Source organism: Lithobates pipiens, unplaced genomic scaffold (genome assembly GCF_037356315.1).
Source record: "Lithobates pipiens isolate NorthernLeopardFrog02 unplaced genomic scaffold, aLitPip1_a1.2 Scaffold_18, whole genome shotgun sequence".
Lineage (NCBI taxonomy): Eukaryota > Metazoa > Chordata > Amphibia > Anura > Ranidae > Lithobates > Lithobates pipiens.
This window is the reverse complement of record NW_027507758.1, coordinates 392,851,352-392,869,869: the sequence shown is the minus strand read 5'-3', so window position 1 is coordinate 392,869,869 and position 18,518 is coordinate 392,851,352. Positions and strand designations below refer to the sequence as shown.

At 47.9% G+C, this 18,518-nt stretch overlaps 2 protein-coding genes across 2 annotated transcripts in view; one reads left to right on the top strand and one right to left on the bottom strand.

Annotated features, from left to right (window-relative positions):
• Window positions 1-18,518, top strand: part of LOC143989385 (E3 SUMO-protein ligase ZNF451-like) — a 155,591-nt gene that overhangs the window by 123,773 nt on the left and 13,300 nt on the right. The window lies entirely within an intron of this gene.
• LOC143989391 (centrosomal protein 43-like) lies at window positions 11,442-12,999 on the bottom strand. Its single transcript, XM_077489510.1, has one exon. It carries the CDS (start codon window positions 12,891-12,893, stop codon window positions 11,673-11,675), a length of 1,221 nt encoding a protein of 406 aa, XP_077345636.1. The 5' UTR covers window positions 12,894-12,999; the 3' UTR covers window positions 11,442-11,672.

The following is an 18,518-nucleotide window of genomic DNA, read 5'->3' as shown; positions in this document are numbered from 1 at the left end:
CATTACAGGCGTTATTTTTAGCCCAAAAGCACCGCAAAACCGTCCCAGTGTGAAAGGGGTTGTAGGATCCATGGGTGGATGCCAGGTGCTTTATCCACCTTTATTCTGTCTAAATAATTCTGGACCACATAATTTTTGAGCCATTGTGGATAATTTGGGGCTGTGTCAATACCATCCCTATTATGGACATGAGCTCCCCCATGCTCCTTTGTATACACAGAGCTGAAGAAAGTATTTGATAAATTAGCCTTCTCTTTGTCCCCAGTCACCCACTCTAGATTATTTTGTAAAGGGCCTACATGCTCAGACCTGACCTTTTTACTATTAATATATTTGAAGAATTTTTGGGGGTTTGTCCTACTATCTTTTGCAATCTGCCATTCGTTTTGAATTTTTGCATCCTTGATTTCCTTTTTACAAATTAACTTTAGCCATGAGCCACATAGGTTTTATTTTTATCCTTTTAAATTTATTGCCCATGGGAATATACTTTGCAGTTAGGAAGTGCAGTCACTGTAGATCTGAGGGAAAGATCGAAATGAGGGAAAACTGCTGATTTCTATCATCAAATCATGGTTTTTATTTTGCTTGCATGTGCCCCTCATATCTACAGCAAGTACACTTGTAGTGCAAAGTGGATTTGCCTTTAGTAAATAACCCCCACATGAGCGGTGGGTAGCAAAAGCAGAGACAGCTTCAATATTTACATTAGAATGTAAATCTCAAGGATTCTAACAGAAGAGAGAGAGAGACTCAAATGGGGTGCCCCGTCACCTGACATAGATACTACTATTCATTCTTTCAGCATTTGAGGGGGAATATACCGACATGTGGTAGCAAGCCTAGCAGAGCATTTGGGCAAAGTCTCTAATAAAGGTTATGCCCTCCACCGAAGTAGTTCATATAAAAGTCATCCATATAACAGCAGGGGATCAGTCCACCCGAAAAGAGTGGCAAGTTCCACAGTTTTGTTAGGTAAGGTTAAACGTTAAGTGATGGGGATGCAGAACGTAGATTATGCAGCTCTGCCATACTGGCATTCGGACTAGGCAGTTGAGGCCCCAGGAAGAAACAATGTATCTCTGTCTTCGATCTGGATGCCAGCGAGGTCTATGGGGTTTCCTTTGCCTTCCTCTTCTTCGCTGAGAGCATGCCGGTAAGCAGAGTTGTGTATCAGCGTTAAAAAGCCTGAGAGGATGTGGGAGCTCAAAAGAGTGCGTCCTTACTCAGCCATGTCCAAACCATGCTCCAACCCCTGTCAGTTTTTTTGCCATCTGTGTTCCATATGGGAGATTTACCTTTACTTCCTGTCCCATAGCCAAAACAGGAAGTGAGAGAAAATGTGGGATTTTCTTTTACTGTCACATTTAATAGCACATATAATTGCCACATTTCCCTTAAAATCATTGTGTGCTGTTTTTTTTTTTCTATATTGTTTTTTTTTTTTTTTTTTGTTCATCATTCCTCTCATCCATTAAAATATTATCCTTCTCAGGAGTGGTGTTGTGGGAGGATTCATTTCTGTTTACCGTTTAACTTTGCAAGTTGAAGACCTGGTTTTCTTTATTATCCATCACATCCCTTTTGGATTTTTTCCCTTTCCTCATCATACAATCTTGATCTATTTTCTTTTTTTTTTATAAACTCATTGGACATAGTCATATAATCTTCTCCCACGTAGATGTTAAATGACACTGAGGAATTTTAGCGGTTTTACCAAGATGATGTCTGCCCCTGCAGGCATCATCTTGGTTTTAAAAGTTTACAGCAGCGGATACCCTTTAACCACTTTCAGACCGGACCATTTTGCTGGTCAATGACCAGAGGTCTTTTTACAATTTGGCACTGCGCTGCTTTAACTGGTAATTGCGCAGTCATGCAATATTGTACCCAAACAAAATTTGCGTCCTTTTTTTCCCACAAATAGAGCTTTCTTTTAAAGGTATTTGACTGACTCTGCGATTTTTATTTTTTGCGATATAAACATAAAAGACCGCAAAATTTGAAAAAAAATGATATTTTCTACTTTTTGTTATTAGAAAAATCCAATAAACTCAATTTTAGTCATACATTTAGGCCAAAATGTATTCAGCCACATGTCTTTGGTAAAAAAAAAGTCAATAACTGTATATTTATTGGTTTGCGCAAAAGTTGTCACATCTACAAACTAAGGTACGTTTTCTGGAATTTACGCAGCTTTTAGTTTATGACTGCCTATCTCATTTCTTGAGGTGCTAAAATGGCACGACAGTACAAACCCCCCCCCAAATGACCCCATTTTGGAAAGTAGACACCCTAAGGAAATTGATAAGAGGCATGTTGAGCCCATTGAATATTTTATTTTTTTGCCTCAAGCGATTGAATAATGACAAAAAAAAATTTTATTATTTTTTTTACACAAAGTTGTCACTAAATGATATATTGCTCACACATGCCATGGTTATATGTGGAATTGTACCCCAAAATACATTCTGCTGCTTCTCCTGAGTACGGGGATACCATATGTGGTCGACTTTTTGGAAGCCTAGCCGCGTACGGGGCCCCGAAAACCAAGCACCGCCTTCAGGATTTCTAAGGGCATACATTTGTAATTTCACTCCTCACTACCTATCACAGTTTTGAAGGCCATAAAATGCCAAGATGGCACAAAACACCCACAAATGACCCCATTTTAGAAAGTAGACACCCCAAGCTATTTGCTGAGAGGCATGTTGAGTCCATGGAATATTTTATATTTTGCCACAAGTTGCGGGAAAATTACAAACTTTTATTTATTTATTTTATTTTTTTTCACAAAGTTGTCACTAAATGATATATTGCTCACACATGCTATGGGCATATGTGAAATGACACCCCAAAATAAATTCTGCTGCTTCTCCTGAGTACGGGGATACCACATATGTGGGACTTTTTGGGAGCCTAGCCGCGTACGGGGCCCCGAAAACCAAGCACCGCCTTCAGGCTTTCTAAGGGCGTAAATTTTTGATTTCACTCCTCACTACCTATTACAGTTTTGAAGGCCATAAAATGCCAAGATGGCACAAAACCCCCACAAATGACCCCATTTTAGAAAGTAGACACCCCAAGCTATTTGCTGAGAGGCATGTTGAGTCCATAGAATATTTTATATTTTGCCACAAGTTGCGGGAAAATTACAAACTTTTATTAATTTTTTTCACAAAGTTGTCACTAAATGATATATTGCTCACACATGCTAAGGGGATATGTGAAATGACACCCCAAAATAAATTTTGCTGCTTCTCCTGAGTACGGGGATACCACATGTGTGGGATTTTTTAGGAGCCTAGCAGTGTACGGGGGCCCCGAAAGCCAAGAACCGCCTTCAGGCTTTCTAAGGGCGTAAATTTTTGATTTCACTCCTCACCACCTATAAGGCCGCGTACACACGCGCGGACTGTTCGCCCAACTTTGTCCGCTGAACAGTGTTTGGGCGGACAGTCCGCTCGTGTGTGGGCTTTCAGCGGACAGTTTCAGCGGACAGTTGGATGGACAAGGTTTTTCGGAAATTCCGTAAAACTGTCCGCTGAAACCTTGTTTCAGCGAACAGTCCGCTCGTGTGTAGGCTTGTTCGTCAAACAAAGTTGCGCGCATGCTCAGAAAGGATTTTCACGCCGAAAGCTATAATGCAGTGTATAGGACGTCGTATTTTTCGTCCCATCGTGCGTGCCGTTCACGTCATCGCGCACGGTTTCAGCAAACTGTTCGTCCGTCGTGTGTGGCCATGTCCGTCCATGCTAAGTTTGAGCGGACTGTTTGCCGAAACTGTTGGACGGACAAAGTTGGGCGAACAGTCCGCGCGTGTGTACGCGGCCTTACAGTTTTGAAGGCCATAAAATGCTAAGATGGCACAAAACCCCCCCCAAATGACCCCATTTTAGAAAGTAGACACCCCAAGCTGTTTGCTGAGAGGCATGTTGAGTCCATGAAATATTTTATATTTTGCCACAAGTTGCGGGAATATTACAAACTTTTTTTTTTTTTTTTCACAAAGTTGTCACTAAATGATATATTGCTCACACATGCCATGGGCATATGTGAAATGACACCCCAAAATAAATTCTGCTGCTTCTCCTGAGTACGGGGATACCACGTGTGGGACTTTTTGGGAGCCTAGCCGCGTACGGGGCCCCGAAAACCAAGCACCGCCTTTTAGGATTTCTAAGGGTGTAAATTTTTGATTTCACTCCTCACTTCCTATTACAGTTTTGAAGGCCATAAAATGCCAAGATGGCACAACCCCCCCCCCCCAAATGACCCCATTTTAGAAAGTAGACACCCCAAGCTATTTACTGAGAGGCATGTTGAGTCCATGGAATATTTTATATTTTGCCACAAGTTGCGGGAAAATTACAAACTTTTATTTTATTTTTTATTTTTTTTCACAAAGTTGTCACTAAATGATATATTGCTCACACATGCCATTGGCATATGTGAAATGACACCCCAAAATAAATTCTGCTGCTTCTCCTGAGTACGGGGATACCACATGTGTGGGATTTTTTGGGAGCCTAGCTGCGTACGGGGCCCCGAAAACCAAGCACTGCCTTCAGGATTTCTAAGGGTGTAAATTTTTGATTTCACTCCTCACTACCTATCGCAGTTTTGAAGGCCATAAAATGCCAAGATGGCACAAAACCCCCACAAATGACCCCATTTTGGAAAGTAGACATCCCTAAATTTAGGGGTACACTAGTGAGACTCACAGGTAAAAAAGCACCTAGGCTGTCAGCGACTGTATCAAAACGCTACAAAAAAAACTGTTAGCGATCGCAGGGATCAGGCCTGACTCTGCGAACGCTGCAGTTATGTGTGTTGTGTTTTGTAAGTGACAGTGATCGATCGATACTGCACTTGGGTGGGCTGGGCTGGGCTTGGCGGAGGGGCTAAACGCAGGTGCTAGCAGGTATCTGGGCTGATCCCGCTAACAATGCGTTTTGGGAAACCTAAACTGCTGGCGACGCTAATATAGATCTGATCAGATACTATATTACTAAGGGAGGTGTATGCTTTGCGCGTGGGTGTTAGCGGTACTGGCACTAACCTGACGCTGCCTGGGGCGACGCAGACCTTATCTGACCCTCAAACTTATATCACCCGCCGGGTGATCAGGGGGTTAAACCTTTATTAGGTAATAAATGGCGGGTGCCCTGAAACTATAAAAAAATAACTAACCAACCAGCGTCACCTGTAACAGTTATATGGTGATCACTGGTGAAAGGGTTAACTAGGGGGCAATCAGAGGGCTTTATGCGGTAGTATATGGGGGTCCCTGGCGCTATAAAAAGCTGCGGCGAACCTAAATACCTACCTGCCTAACTAGCGTCACCTGTGACACTAATACAGCGATCAGAAAAACGATCGCTTATTAGGCTGGGTTCACACTGGAGCGATGCGGGAACGCCACAAATCCGCGGCGGGTTCCCGCATCGCATGCCTCCCGGCGGCAGTTCACACTGCCCTATGCGAACTGCTGGGAGTGTCAGTGAAATGTTAATGACACCCCCAGATCAGTTCGCATATCGCAGTGCGATCTGCAAACTCGGACAGGAATCGGATCGCATGGTGTGAACACCCATGCGATCCGATTCTGCTGCGGACCAAAAAAAGGGTCCCGTGCGAGTTTGCGGCGGGTGCGATGCGAATTCAGCCATACTATCTGTATGGCTGAACTCGCATCGCACAGAGATCGGATGTGATTTGCACTGCAGTGCGGTGCGAATCACATCCGTTCTCATAAACCGCTGCAATGTGAACCCAGCCTTAGTGACACTGGCGACGGGGGGTGATCACGGGGTTAAACCTTTATTGGGGGGGTTAGGGGGGTACCCTAGAACTAAAGGGGGCTAACCCTAACTGCCCTAACAGTTATTACAGTCACAAATGACACCAATGCAATAATAAAAAAAAAAATGCAATTGGTGTCACTGTGACTGGGGGTGCAGGGGTGATTGGGGGGGTGATCGGGGGGTGAGAGTGTGCCTGGCATGTTCTACTGTGTAGTGCAGTGTAGTGTAGTGTTGGTGCAACTCACCGATCCTCTCTCCTCGGTGCCGGAACGAAAAATACCGACACGGAGGAGAGATTACATCACTTCCTCTGCCTGTGTTTACATTACAGTGATGTCATGCTGCACTTCCATTCGTCAGGAGCGAACGCGAGGGGGTGGCCATGAATGAATGGCCGCCCCCTCATCCCGGGTCGCTCCTGCGCGGTATACGACCGCCGCTGGCACCGGGGGGGGGGGCCCCGATCGGGCCCCCCACCCGCGGGAAGGCAGGGACGTACAGGTACGCCCATATGCCTGCCCGTGCCATTCTGTCGACGTACATCGTCGTGCGGCGGTCGGCAACTGGTTAAAGCAAAAGTGATTTGAGTGACTGTACTACCACTTTATCACTTCCATGGGAAGGGGATTTGGATTATCATGCACTTCATAACCACAAACTCTGTGGATCATAGCTTTGTTTGAGGGCGGGTTCACACTGGACCCAGCCGCGGATCGCACAGGAGCGCTGTGCATCCCTGTTCCCCGTTTCAGGGACGAATCTATGCCTGAATTCTGCCCTGAAACTGAGCCAAAGACGCACAGCATTTCTGTGCAGTGCGCTTCACAGCCGCAAGGAGGTATATAAACCGGCTCCATAGGGAGCCAGTCACATTCTCCTGCTATGCGAATTGGATGCAGAGAAAAGCGCATCTAATTCGCATAGGTGTGAAGCCAGCCGCGAGACTTGGAATTTATGAAGCATGTTACGCTATATGAGGGGCTCATTTGGTACTGTTTTCATTTATTTCTTGGTTAAGAATTTTAACTCTTTATTGTTGTTTTCCTCCTCTGAATTAGTCAAAAATTTTATATAGATCTTTTACGCAGGTTTGATTAACTTTGTGTTGTCAATATACATTTTTTTTTATATGCACAGAAGGGTTAGTAGTCATATACTAGCGACTCCCACACCGATGCTTAATACAAGACCTTAAAAGATATACATATATAACAATGCATGTGGAAAAGACCTTTGAGGATTTTACTGGCTGGTTTTCACTTGTCAAAAGTGCTGACTATGCTGCCCCCATGTTCCATTCAATGCACCCCTACTATAGGTTCCCACAATGCATAATGTTCCATGATTGAAGGATGGATGAATAAAAGTGCTGCCTCCTTCAACAGTGGAATGCTTTGCATTGTGGGAACCTATAGTACAGATGTTATAAGTGAAGCACAGAGGTGGCATTATCAACCCTGGACAAGTTCCAGTCATGAGTGCAGCCACTATTAATGCAACAACACTGCCCTGCCCAATCAAGGAATGCTTTGCATTCAATGAGAAAATGCAATGTTCTATGAATGACACCCATGCTGAGCAAGCGACCTTCTGTGTTCACTAATGCCGCGTACACACGGTCGAACTGTTTGACGTACTTAGTCCGTCATACAACCCGACGGACAATCCGTCGTACTTTCCACTGAACGGACTTGACCACACACGGATGCACAAACAGTCTGTCGAAAGCTTGCGCGATGACGTGTACAGCACGTACGACGGGACTAGAAATAGGAAGTCCAAGACACAGCAAAGCACCCTTCCGCTGTGTAAATCCTTTCTGGGCATGCGCCATTCTTAGTCCGTCGAACTAGCATACTGACGACCGTATTGTCCGCTGAAACCAAAGTACGACGGACAGATTTTTGGAAAATCCGAAATTCTTAGTACTCCAGACTGCACGCTGAAAAAGTCCGCTAAAGCCCTCACACGAGCGGATTGTCCGCTGAAATGTGTTTCAACTGACTAAGTACGTCAAACAGTTCGACCGTGTGTACGCGGCATAAGGCAGCTGCTCCGCACAGGATCTGGAAACTAGTGGCAATAATTGTAGAAGCGTTGACTACAACCCAGTACACACTATTCGATTTTCTGAAGATTTTTGTCTTCAGATTTACCAAAACCATACAACATAAAATCAAACCTTAAAGCGGGAGTCCGCTGGGAGTTCAGCCGTTTTTTTTTTAAAAAGCCAGCAGCTACAAATACTGCAGCTGCTGACTTTTAAAATAAGGACACTTACCCGCCCAGCGCGCCCGCGATGTCGGCACCCGAAGCCGATCTCTCGATCGTCTCTCGGGTGCTGCCACCACCATCTTGGGTATGGGAATCAGGAAGTGGAGCCTTTCGGCTTCATTTCCCGGTTCCCTACTGCGCATGCGCGAGTCGCGCTGCGCAATAAGGATGGTCCCGCTGCCTCTGGGATCTGTGTGTTTCCCAGCAGGCAGCGGGGGACTTTCGGAAAGGGGCGTAGATTCTGCAGAATCTACGCCCCTTTCCGCAGATAGCTATGCCGGAAGTGGGTGCAGATACCTGTACTGTACAGGTACCTGCACCCCCCTACCCCCTGAAAGGTGCCAACTGTGGCGCCGGAGGGGGGGGAGGATTCCAATGAGCGGAAGGTCCACTTTAGGGTGGACCTCCGCTTTAAGAGTTTCAATTTGTATGCAATCAGGCAGGCCCCTGCACTACATGGTTTTGGTAAATCTGAAGACGAAAATCTAATAGTGTGTATTTCCAGCTTCCAAAGAAATTTGGCCAAGTATGACTCATGCATCCTTAAGCCTCGTACACACGGTGATTGTTAGCCAACTGAGCATCTGATTTTTTTCAAAAGGGCGTGTGCCAGGAATCTTGTCTTGCAGACTAGTGTTACACAATTGTCATACCACAAACACAAACGTAGTGACATACTGCAAGGAATTTCAGCTCTTGAGCCCCTTCTGCTAATTTTGTGTTTGGTGAGCATTGATTCCAAGCATGCGTGTTTGTACTTTCGACTTTTGTGTGACGGATTAGTGTACTGACCATACGAAAATCTGATGTCAACAATTGTCAAAAGGAGCGTACAAACCGTAAGATTTTAGGACAACAGTCAGTCAACAGACAATCCCCTGCCAACAATCGTACCGTGTGTACAAGGCTTTACACTGGTCCAAGCAGGACCATTGTAACTATGCAAAAATATCCATGTCTGGAATTCAGCTTTAAGCAGTTTGTATAGGGCTGCTTTCCTAAACCTGCAACTCAACTGTTGTGAATATGCAGTGAGGGAAAAAAAAGTATCTGATCTCCTGCTGATTTTGTACGTTTGCTCACTGACAAAAAAAAAGATCAGTCTATAATTTTAATGGTATGTTTATTTTAACAGTGAGAGACAGAACAAAAATATCCAGAAAAAGCATTTAAAAAAAGTTATAAATTGATTTGCATTTTAACGAGTGAAATAACTATTTGATCCCCTATTTATTAGCAAGAGTTCTGGCTTCCAGGTGTCTTCTATACAGATAACAAGCTGAGATTAGGATCACGCTCTTAAAGAGAGTGCTCCTCATCTCAGCTTGTTACCTGTCTAAAAGACACTTGTCCACAGATGCAATCAGATTCCGAGACCAAAGAGCTGTCCAAGGATGTCAGGGACAAGATTATAGATGTACACAAGGCTGAAATGGGCTACAAGATCATCCCTAAGCAGCTTGGTGAGTGGGTGACAATTGGGCAAATTATTTACAAATGTAAGAAACACAAAATAACTCAATCTCCCTCGGTCTGGGGCTCCATGGAATATCTCACCTTGTGGAGTCGGCCCAGAACTACATGGGAGAATCTTGTCAATGATCTCAAGGCAGCTGAGACCATAGTCACCAAGAAAACAATTGGTAACACACTATGCCGTGAAGGACTGAAATCCTGCAGAGCCCCCAAGGTCCCCCTGCTCAAGAAAGCATGTGTACAGGCCTGTCTAAAGTTTGCTAATGAACATCTGAATGGTTCAGAGGAGAACTGAGTGAAAGTGTTGTGGCCAGATGAGACTAAAATTGAACTTTGGCATCAACTGTGTTTGGAGGAAGAGGAATGCTGCCTGTGACCGCTAGAACACCACCGGCACTATCAAACATGGAGGTGGAAACATTATGCTTTGGGTGTGTTTTTCTGCTAAGGGGACAGGACAACTTCACTGCAACAAAAGGACGATTCATGGGGCCATGTTCCATCAAATCTTGGGTGAAAACCTCCTTCTGTCAGCCAGGGCATTGAAAATGTGTTGTGGATGGGTATTCCAGCATGACAATGACCCAAAACACACAGCCAAGGTAACAAAGGAGTGGCTTAAGAAGAAGCACATTAAGGTCCTGGCGTGGCCTAGCCAGTCTCCAGACCTTAATCCCATAGAAAATATGTGGAGGGAGCTGAAGGTTCGAATTACCAAACTTCAGTCTCTAAACCTTAATGATTTGGAGAGGATCTGCAAAGAGGAGTGGGACAAAAATTCCTCCTGAGATGTGTACAAACCTGGTAACTAACTACAAGAAACATCTGACCTCTGTGATTGCCAACAAGGGTTGATTCACCAAGTACCAAGTTATGTTTTGTGAAGGGGTCAAATACTTATTTCACTCATAAAAATTCAAATCAATTTATAACTTTTTTGAAATGCGTTTCAGGATTTTGTTATTCCGTCTCTCACAGTTAAAATAAAACTACCATTAAAATTATAGACTGATAATTTCTTTGTCAGTGGGCAAAGGTACAAAATCAGCAAGGGATCAAATACTTTTTGCCTCACTGTAATCACCAGCATACCTACACCCTTCAAACATATATGAACGACTTGGCCGATACTGGACAATTTATTTAATAACTGCTGGTGACTGATGTAGATGAGGTGTACAGTATAATATTAAAGCTGGCCATACGTGGATTAAAATTTGGATGGTTCAGCAAATTTCTATCCACGTATGGCCATTCTAGTTCATAAAAATTTGATTTACTAAAACTGGAGAGTGCAAAATCAGAAGCAGCTGTGCATAGAAACCAATCAGCTTCCAGGTTTTATTGTCAAAGCTTAACTGAACAAGCAGAAGTTAGAAGCTGATTGGCTATTGTGCACAGCTTCAACAGAGTTTGCACTCTCCTGTTTTAGTAAATCAACTTCTTAAGCCCCATACACACTATCAGATTTTCTGCTGATTTTTTCCTTCAGATTTACCAAAACCATATAATATGAGGTCAAACCTTAGGACTTTCAATATGTAAGCAATCGGGCAGGCCCTTATACTACATGGTTTTGGTAAATCTGAAGACAAAAATCAGCACAAAATCTGATAGTATGTATGGGGCTAAACGAATGGGATTGCTGGAAATTTTTTGTTCAATCAGCACAGATATGTGTATTCTGACGGTGGGGGGGAGACTCTCTGCTGTCAGAATACAGTGACACAGCCGCTGAATGTGTGGATGGGGGAATCTGTTGTTTTTTCCCCTTTCAGCAGAAAAACAGAACCATGTATGGCCAGCTTTAAATATAATATAAACAAAAATAAGCAAAAAAACAGTCAGTTTATGGTGACACGGATGAAGAATTGGAGAGTCCCATACCGTTAAGGTTTCCCTTTTATTTATTTTTAGTTTTCATATTCATTTTTATAACCATTTAGTCTTTCACATAGCGCTTTATGAAAACGTCTATTGAATTCACCTTAAAACTATATAGCAGATGTACAGATTATTGTTCATATTCCTAAATGTTCAGTCTGATGGTGGTTTATTCAGCACTAAAAAAAAAAAAAAAAAAGTTTGAGATAAATGCAGAAAATGGTACATTTGTCATGAAACCTCTTCCAGGTAATCGGCAACATCACTTATATGAGATATAGAATTGTCTAAGGTGAAGTCCTCTAGTTTATGGTCACTGCCAGTGAGGTCATCAACAGACAATTCTTCTTCTAGATCCTCACCAATGCTGAGCTCACTTTTATCGGAGCGTTGACTAGTGCTGTTAAAGTCATCGGCGTACTCATCCTCATTCCCCGCTCCCAATTCAAGGGAAGCCATTTTCTCAGAAGCCGATCTGAGGTCCTTGTGTGGAGTATTGGGTGCTTCTGAACGGGAGCTGGGCTCAGATTTGTGAGACTGCGAATTAAGGAGGGCTGAAAGACTCTGGTGAGGCTTGCTGGTCTCCTCTTTCCAGCCATAGGTCTTCTCTGGTTTAGGAAGGGGGTCATCATAGAAGGAATCTCCCTCCAGGTCATCTTCATCCAGTTTGAGGCCCTCGCTTTCTTGTAGCTGGCGCTCATCTGCTGTGGGTTGTGGCTTCAGAAGGTGGTTGTCCATGAAGGGAGAGTTGTCTGTCCTAATATGGGGGTGCAGTTTGGTGGAGGAGGGGTATGGGATCTCAGAAACCTCCACAGGCCTACAGCGGTTGAATAGGCGCCTGTACATGGCTAGAAAGTGGTGCAGCTCTATGCGATCTTTATACTCATCGCTGATGTACCTGTCCAGCATGTCCCTGTTGGAGTGAGGGAAGAGCTCCCCGAATAACTCCCTCAGCTTCTCTCTGCTCATCTCCCCGTTCTTGTCCCGATCATACAGCTCAAACTTGGCCTGTACCTCTGCCAGGTGTCCGGGGGGCAGTTCCTGCTCGGGCAGCCCGTTCTGCCTACCCTGGAAGCTCCTGATCAGCTCTAGAAGTAACGGGCCTCCCTTCTCGGCCTCGGGCAGGCCCAGCTCTCCTGCCACCTCAGCCCGATCGTTAGGTGTGCTGGGCAGGTTGGCTTCAGGCTGGAGCACGGCCAGGGTGAAGTCCAGGTGGAAGTGCTGCAGGAAGTCAGTGACTAGGCCGGCTACCAGGCGGCCCTCTCTGCTGTTCAGGAACTGCCGGAGCCTCTCATTGACCAGGGCCGGCTTGTTGTCCGCCCGCTCCTGCTCCTCCAGAGCCATGAACACCGAGGCTCGCAGCTCCGCTTTGATCTTGTTCAGCACGCCATTGTTCTCCAGCGTGTGGATCAGCAGATCCCTCAGCTCGGTGTCCTCGTCGGCCGCAGACATTCTCGGGCGGTTAATAACACAAGTCTGTGACAGGAAGAAGTTTGCCCGCCCGTCGTCTGGGAGACGGCCGAATGCTAAACTGCCGGGGGTGTGTCCTGGTGCACGCTTGCGTGCTGACGTCACGGCGCACATCGGGCATGTAGATGGAAAGCCACGCCCGATACGCCGGGTGTCGCGGGAGTTGTCTTCCGGGATAAACACACTGCTGTACTGTCGGCTTACCCAGCGCTCACCAGGCACCGCCCACACCTGACTTCGCTTCTTCAATTCGTACAAGGTAGTAACTAGTGCTGTGCTATCAGCCTCTCTTCTCGTGTGCCTCCTGGTCAGTCTATGTGTGGGGGCATAGGGGCAATCTCTATGGCTGCCCAGTGTAGAGACAGTTTCCCAGTGGCTGGCAGGCTGGGCATTGAGCCTGTGGGGTCATTCTATGGTTGGCCAGTCTCTCTGTGGGGGCAATCTGTAGCATATCAGTGAACAGCCCCCTTCACCCATTAATATATATGGCTAGCAGTATGCAGCACCAGGAGCTACTGGCACCAAGGCCGATTTCAGATGGAGAGTTTACATCCATGCCCTGTGCAGGGTGGAGAGACTACATCCGTGCCCTGTGTTGGGTGGGGTTTTATGGAAAGATTACATCTGTGCTGGGTGGTGTTTTATGAAGAGATTACATCCATGCCCCGTGCAGGGTGGAGAGATTACATCCGTGCCCTGTGCTGGGTGGGGTCTTATGGAGAGATTACATCCGTGCCCTGTGCAGGGTGGGGTCTTATGGAGAGATTACATCCGTGCCCTGTGTGCAGGGTGGAGAGATTACATCCGTGCCCTGTGCAGGAGGGGGTTTTATGAAGAGATTACATCCGTGCCCTGTGCAGGGTGGAGAGATTACATCCGTGCCCTGTGCAGGGTGGGGTCTTATGGAGAGATTACATCCGTGCCCTGTGCAGGGTGGAGAGATTACATCCGTGCCCTGTGCAGGGTGGGGTCTTATGGAGAGATTACATCCGTGCCCTGTGCAGGGTGGGGTCTTATGGAGAGATTACATCCGTGCCCTGTGCAGGGTGGGGTCTTATGGAGAGATTACATCCGTGCCCTGTGCAGGGTGGGGTCTTATGGAGAGATTACATCCATGCCCTGTGCAGGGTGGGGTCTTATGGAGAGATTACATCCGTGCCCTGTGTGCAGGGTGGAGAGATTACATCCGTGCCCTGTGCAGGAGGGGGTTTTATGAAGAGATTACATCCGTGCCCTGTGCAGGGTGGAGAGATTACATCCGTGCCCTGTGCAGGGTGGGGTCTTATGGAGAGATTACATCCGTGCCCTGTGCAGGGTGGGGTTTTATGGAGAGATTACATCCGTGCCCTGTGCAGGGTGGGGTTTTATGGAGAGATTACATCCGTGCCCTGTGCAGGGTGGGGTTTTATGGAGAGATTACATCCGTGCTCTGTGCTGGGTGGGGCCTTTTGGAGAGATTACATCCGTGCCCTGTGCAGGGTGGGGAGATTGCATCTGTGCCCTGTGCAGGGTGGGGAGATTGCATCTGTGCCCTGTGCAGGGTGGGGAGATTGCATCTGTGCCCTGTGCAGGATGGTGTCTTATGGAGAGATTACATCCCTGCCCTGTGCAGGATGGGGTCTTATGGAGAGATTACATCCGTGCCCTGTGCAGGGTGGAGAGATTACATCCGTGCCCTGTGCAGGGTGGGGTCTTATGGAGAGATTACATCCGTGCCCTGTGCAGGGTGGGGTCTTATGGAGAGATTACATCCGTGCCCTGTGCAGGGTGGGGTTTTATGGAGAGATTACATCCGTGCCCTGTGCTGGGTGGGGCCTTTTGGAGAGATTACATCTGTGCCCTGTGCAGGGTGGGGAGATTGCATCTGTGCCCTGTGCAGGGTGGGGAGATTGTATCTGTGCCCTGTGCAGGATGGTGTCTTATGGAGAGATTACATCCCTGCCCTGCGCAGGATGGGGTCTTATGGAGAGATTACATCCGTGCCCTGTGCAGGGTGGAGAGACTACATCCGTGCCCTGTGTTGGGTGGGGTTTTATGGAAAGATTACATCTGTGCTGGGTGGTGTTTTATGAAGAGATTACATCCGTGCCCTGTGTGCAGGGTGGAGAGATTACATCCGTGCCCTGTGCAGGGTGGGGTCTTATGGAGAGATTACATCCGTGCCCTGTGCAGGGTGGAGAGATTACATCTGTGCCCTGTGCAGGAGGGGGTCTTATGAAGAGATTACATCCGTGCCCTGTGCAGGGTGGAGAGATTACATCCGTGCCCTGTGCAGGGTGGGGTCTTATGGAGAGATTACATCCGTGCCCTGTGCAGGGTGGGGTTTTATGGAGAGATTACATCCGTGCCCTGTGCTGGGTGGGGCCTTTTGGAGAGATTACATCCGTGCCCTGTGCAGGGTGGGGAGATTGCATCTGTGCCCTGTGCAGGGTGGGGAGATTGCATCTGTGCCCTGTGCAGGGTGGGGAGATTGCATCTGTGCCCTGTGCAGGATGGTGTCTTATGGAGAGATTGCATCTGTGCCCTGTGCAGGATGGTGTCTTATGGAGAGATTGCATCTGTGCCCTGTGCAGGATGGTGTCTTATGGAGAGATTGCATCTGTGCCCTGTGCAGGATGGTGTCTTATGGAGAGATTACATCCCTGCCCTGTGCAGGATGGGGTCTTATGGAGAGATTACATCCGTGCCCTGTGCAGGGTGGAGAGACTACATCCGTGCCCTGTGTTGGGTGGGGTTTTATGGAAAGATTACATCTGTGCTGGGTGGTGTTTTATGAAGAGATTACATCCATGCCCTGTGCAGGGTGGAGAGATTACATCCGTGCCCTGTGCTGGGTGGGGTCTTATGGAGAGATTACATCCGTGCCCTGTGCAGGGTGGGGTCTTATGGAGAGATTACATCCGTGCCCTGTGCAGGGTGGGGTCTTATGGAGAGATTACATCCGTGCCCTGTGTGCAGGGTGGAGAGATTACATCCGTGCCCTGTGCAGGGTGGGGTCTTATGGAGAGATTACATCCGTGCCCTGTGCAGGGTGGAGAGATTACATCTGTGCCCTGTGCAGGAGGGGGTCTTATGAAGAGATTACATCCGTGCCCTGTGCAGGGTGGAGAGATTACATCCGTGCCCTGTGCAGGGTGGGGTCTTATGGAGAGATTACATCCGTGCCCTGTGCAGGGTGGGGTTTTATGGAGAGATTACATCCGTGCCCTGTGCTGGGTGGGGCCTTTTGGAGAGATTACATCCGTGCCCTGTGCAGGGTGGGGAGATTGCATCTGTGCCCTGTGCAGGGTGGGGAGATTGCATCTGTGCCCTGTGCAGGGTGGGGATATTGCATCTGTGCCCTGTGCAGGGTGGGGAGATTGCATCTGTGCCCTGTGCAGGATGGTGTCTTATGGAGAGATTACATCCCTGCCCTGTGCAGGGTGGAGAGACCTCATCCGTGCCCTGTGTTGGGTGGGGTTTTATGGAAAGATTACATCTGTGCTGGGTGGTGTTTTATGAAGAGATTACATCCATGCCCTGTGCAGGGTGGAGAGATTACATCCGTGCCCTGTGCTGGGTGGGGTCTTATGGAGAGATTACATCCGTGCCCTGTGCAGGGTGGGGTCTTATGGAGCGATTACATCCGTGCCCTGTGCAGGGTGGGGTCTTATGGAGAGATTACATCCGTGCCCTGTGTGCAGGGTGGAGAGATTACATCCGTGCCCTGTGCAGGGTGGGGTCTTATGGAGAGATTACATCCGTGCCCTGTGCAGGGTGGAGAGATTACATCTGTGCCCTGTGCAGGAGGGGGTCTTATGAAGACATTACATCCATGCCCTGTGCAGGGTGGAGAGATTACATCCGTGCCCTGTGCAGGGTGGGGTCTTATGGAGAGATTACATCCGTGCCCTGTGCAGGGTGGGGTTTTATGGAGAGATTACATCCGTGCCCTGTGCTGGGTGGGGCCTTTTGGAGAGATTACATCCGTGCCCTGTGCAGGGTGGGGAGATTGCATCTGTGCCCTGTGCAGGGTGGGGAGATTGCATCTGTGCCCTGTGCAGGGTGGGGAGATTGCATCTGTGCCCTGTGCAGGATGGTGTCTTATGGAGAGATTACATCCCTGCCCTGTGCAGGATGGGGTCTTATGGAGAGATTACATCCGTGCCCTGTGCAGGGTGGAGAGATTACATCCGTCCCCTGTGCAGGGTGGATAGATTACATCCGTGCCCTGTGCTGGGTGGGGTCTTATGGAGAGATTACATCCGTGCCCTGTGCTGGGTGGGGTCTTATGGAGAGATTACATCCGTGCCCTGTGCTGGGTGGGGTCTTATGGAGAGATTACATCCGTGCCCTGTGCAGGGTGGAGAGATTACATCCGTCCCCTGTGCAGGGTGGATAGATTACATCCGTGCCCTGTGCTGGGTGGGGTCTTATGGAGAGATTACATCCGTGCCCTGTGCTGGGTGGGGTCTTATGGAGAGATTACATCCGTGCCCTGTGCTGGGTGGGGTCTTATGGAGAGATTACATCTGTGCCCTGTGCTGGGTGGGGTCTTATGGAGAGATTACATCCGTGCCCTGTGCTGGGTGGGGTCTTATGGAGAGATTACATCCGTGCCCTGTGCAGGGTGGAGAGATTACATCCGTCCCCTGTGCAGGGTGGATAGATTACATCCGTGCCCTGTGCTGGGTGGGGTCTTATGGAGAGATTACATCCGTGCCCTGTGCTGGGTGGGGTCTTATGGAGAGATTACATCCGTGCCCTGTGCTGGGTGGGGTCTTATGGAGAGATTACATCTGTGCCCTGTGCTGGGTGGGGTCTTATGGAGAGATTACATCCGTGCCCTGTGCTGGGTGGGGTCTTATGGAGAGATTACATCCGTGCCCTGTGCAGGGTGGAGAGATTACATCCGTCCCCTGTGCAGGGTGGATAGATTACATCCGTGCCCTGTGCTGGGTGGGGTCTTATGGAGAGATTACATCCGTGCCCTGTGCTGGGTGGGGTCTTATGGAGAGATTACATCCGTGCCCTGTGCTGGGTGGGGTCTTATGGAGAGATTACATCCGTGCCCTGTGCTGGGTGGGGTCTTATGGAGAGATTACATCCCTGCCCTGTGCTGGGTGGGGTCTTATGGAGAGATTACATCCGTGCCCCGTGCTGGGTGGGGTCTTATGGGGGTGCACAGGTTTTCCTTGCATCCCCTGCACCGGTATCCCCATTTGTGTCTATTGGGACACAGCAGTCCTAATAACATCCATGTAGGTGCGTGACCCTGATATCACCCTGGGAGTGTTGCCGAGCACCCACACAGACAACAATGGGACTGCTGGCACAGGGATGCCCGCAAAACACCTGTTCATACCTGTGCTGGTAAAACATGACCCTACACAGTGCGTGGCTGTAATCACCCTGAGTGAATGAGGCCTACATTACACCTGTCTTTTGTGTACTTCTCCTATGGATTACTGGAGTGTGTTCTTTCTGCACTTCTGTGACCTTTTTTCAGCTGACATAGGGCTAAAGTCCACTGTCGGCTGACGTCGCTCATCCAGTCTAGGCTCAGGAAAGATCCCAGCTATATTGTCAGGATCCACCCAGAAGCCTGGACCAGCACCTTGCTCAACC

What these genes read in the sequence shown, in the direction of transcription:
- LOC143989391 (XM_077489510.1), bottom strand. Translation starts at nt 12,893, where the DNA reads ATGTCTGCGGCCGACGAGGACACCGAGCTGAGGGATCTGCTGATCCAC.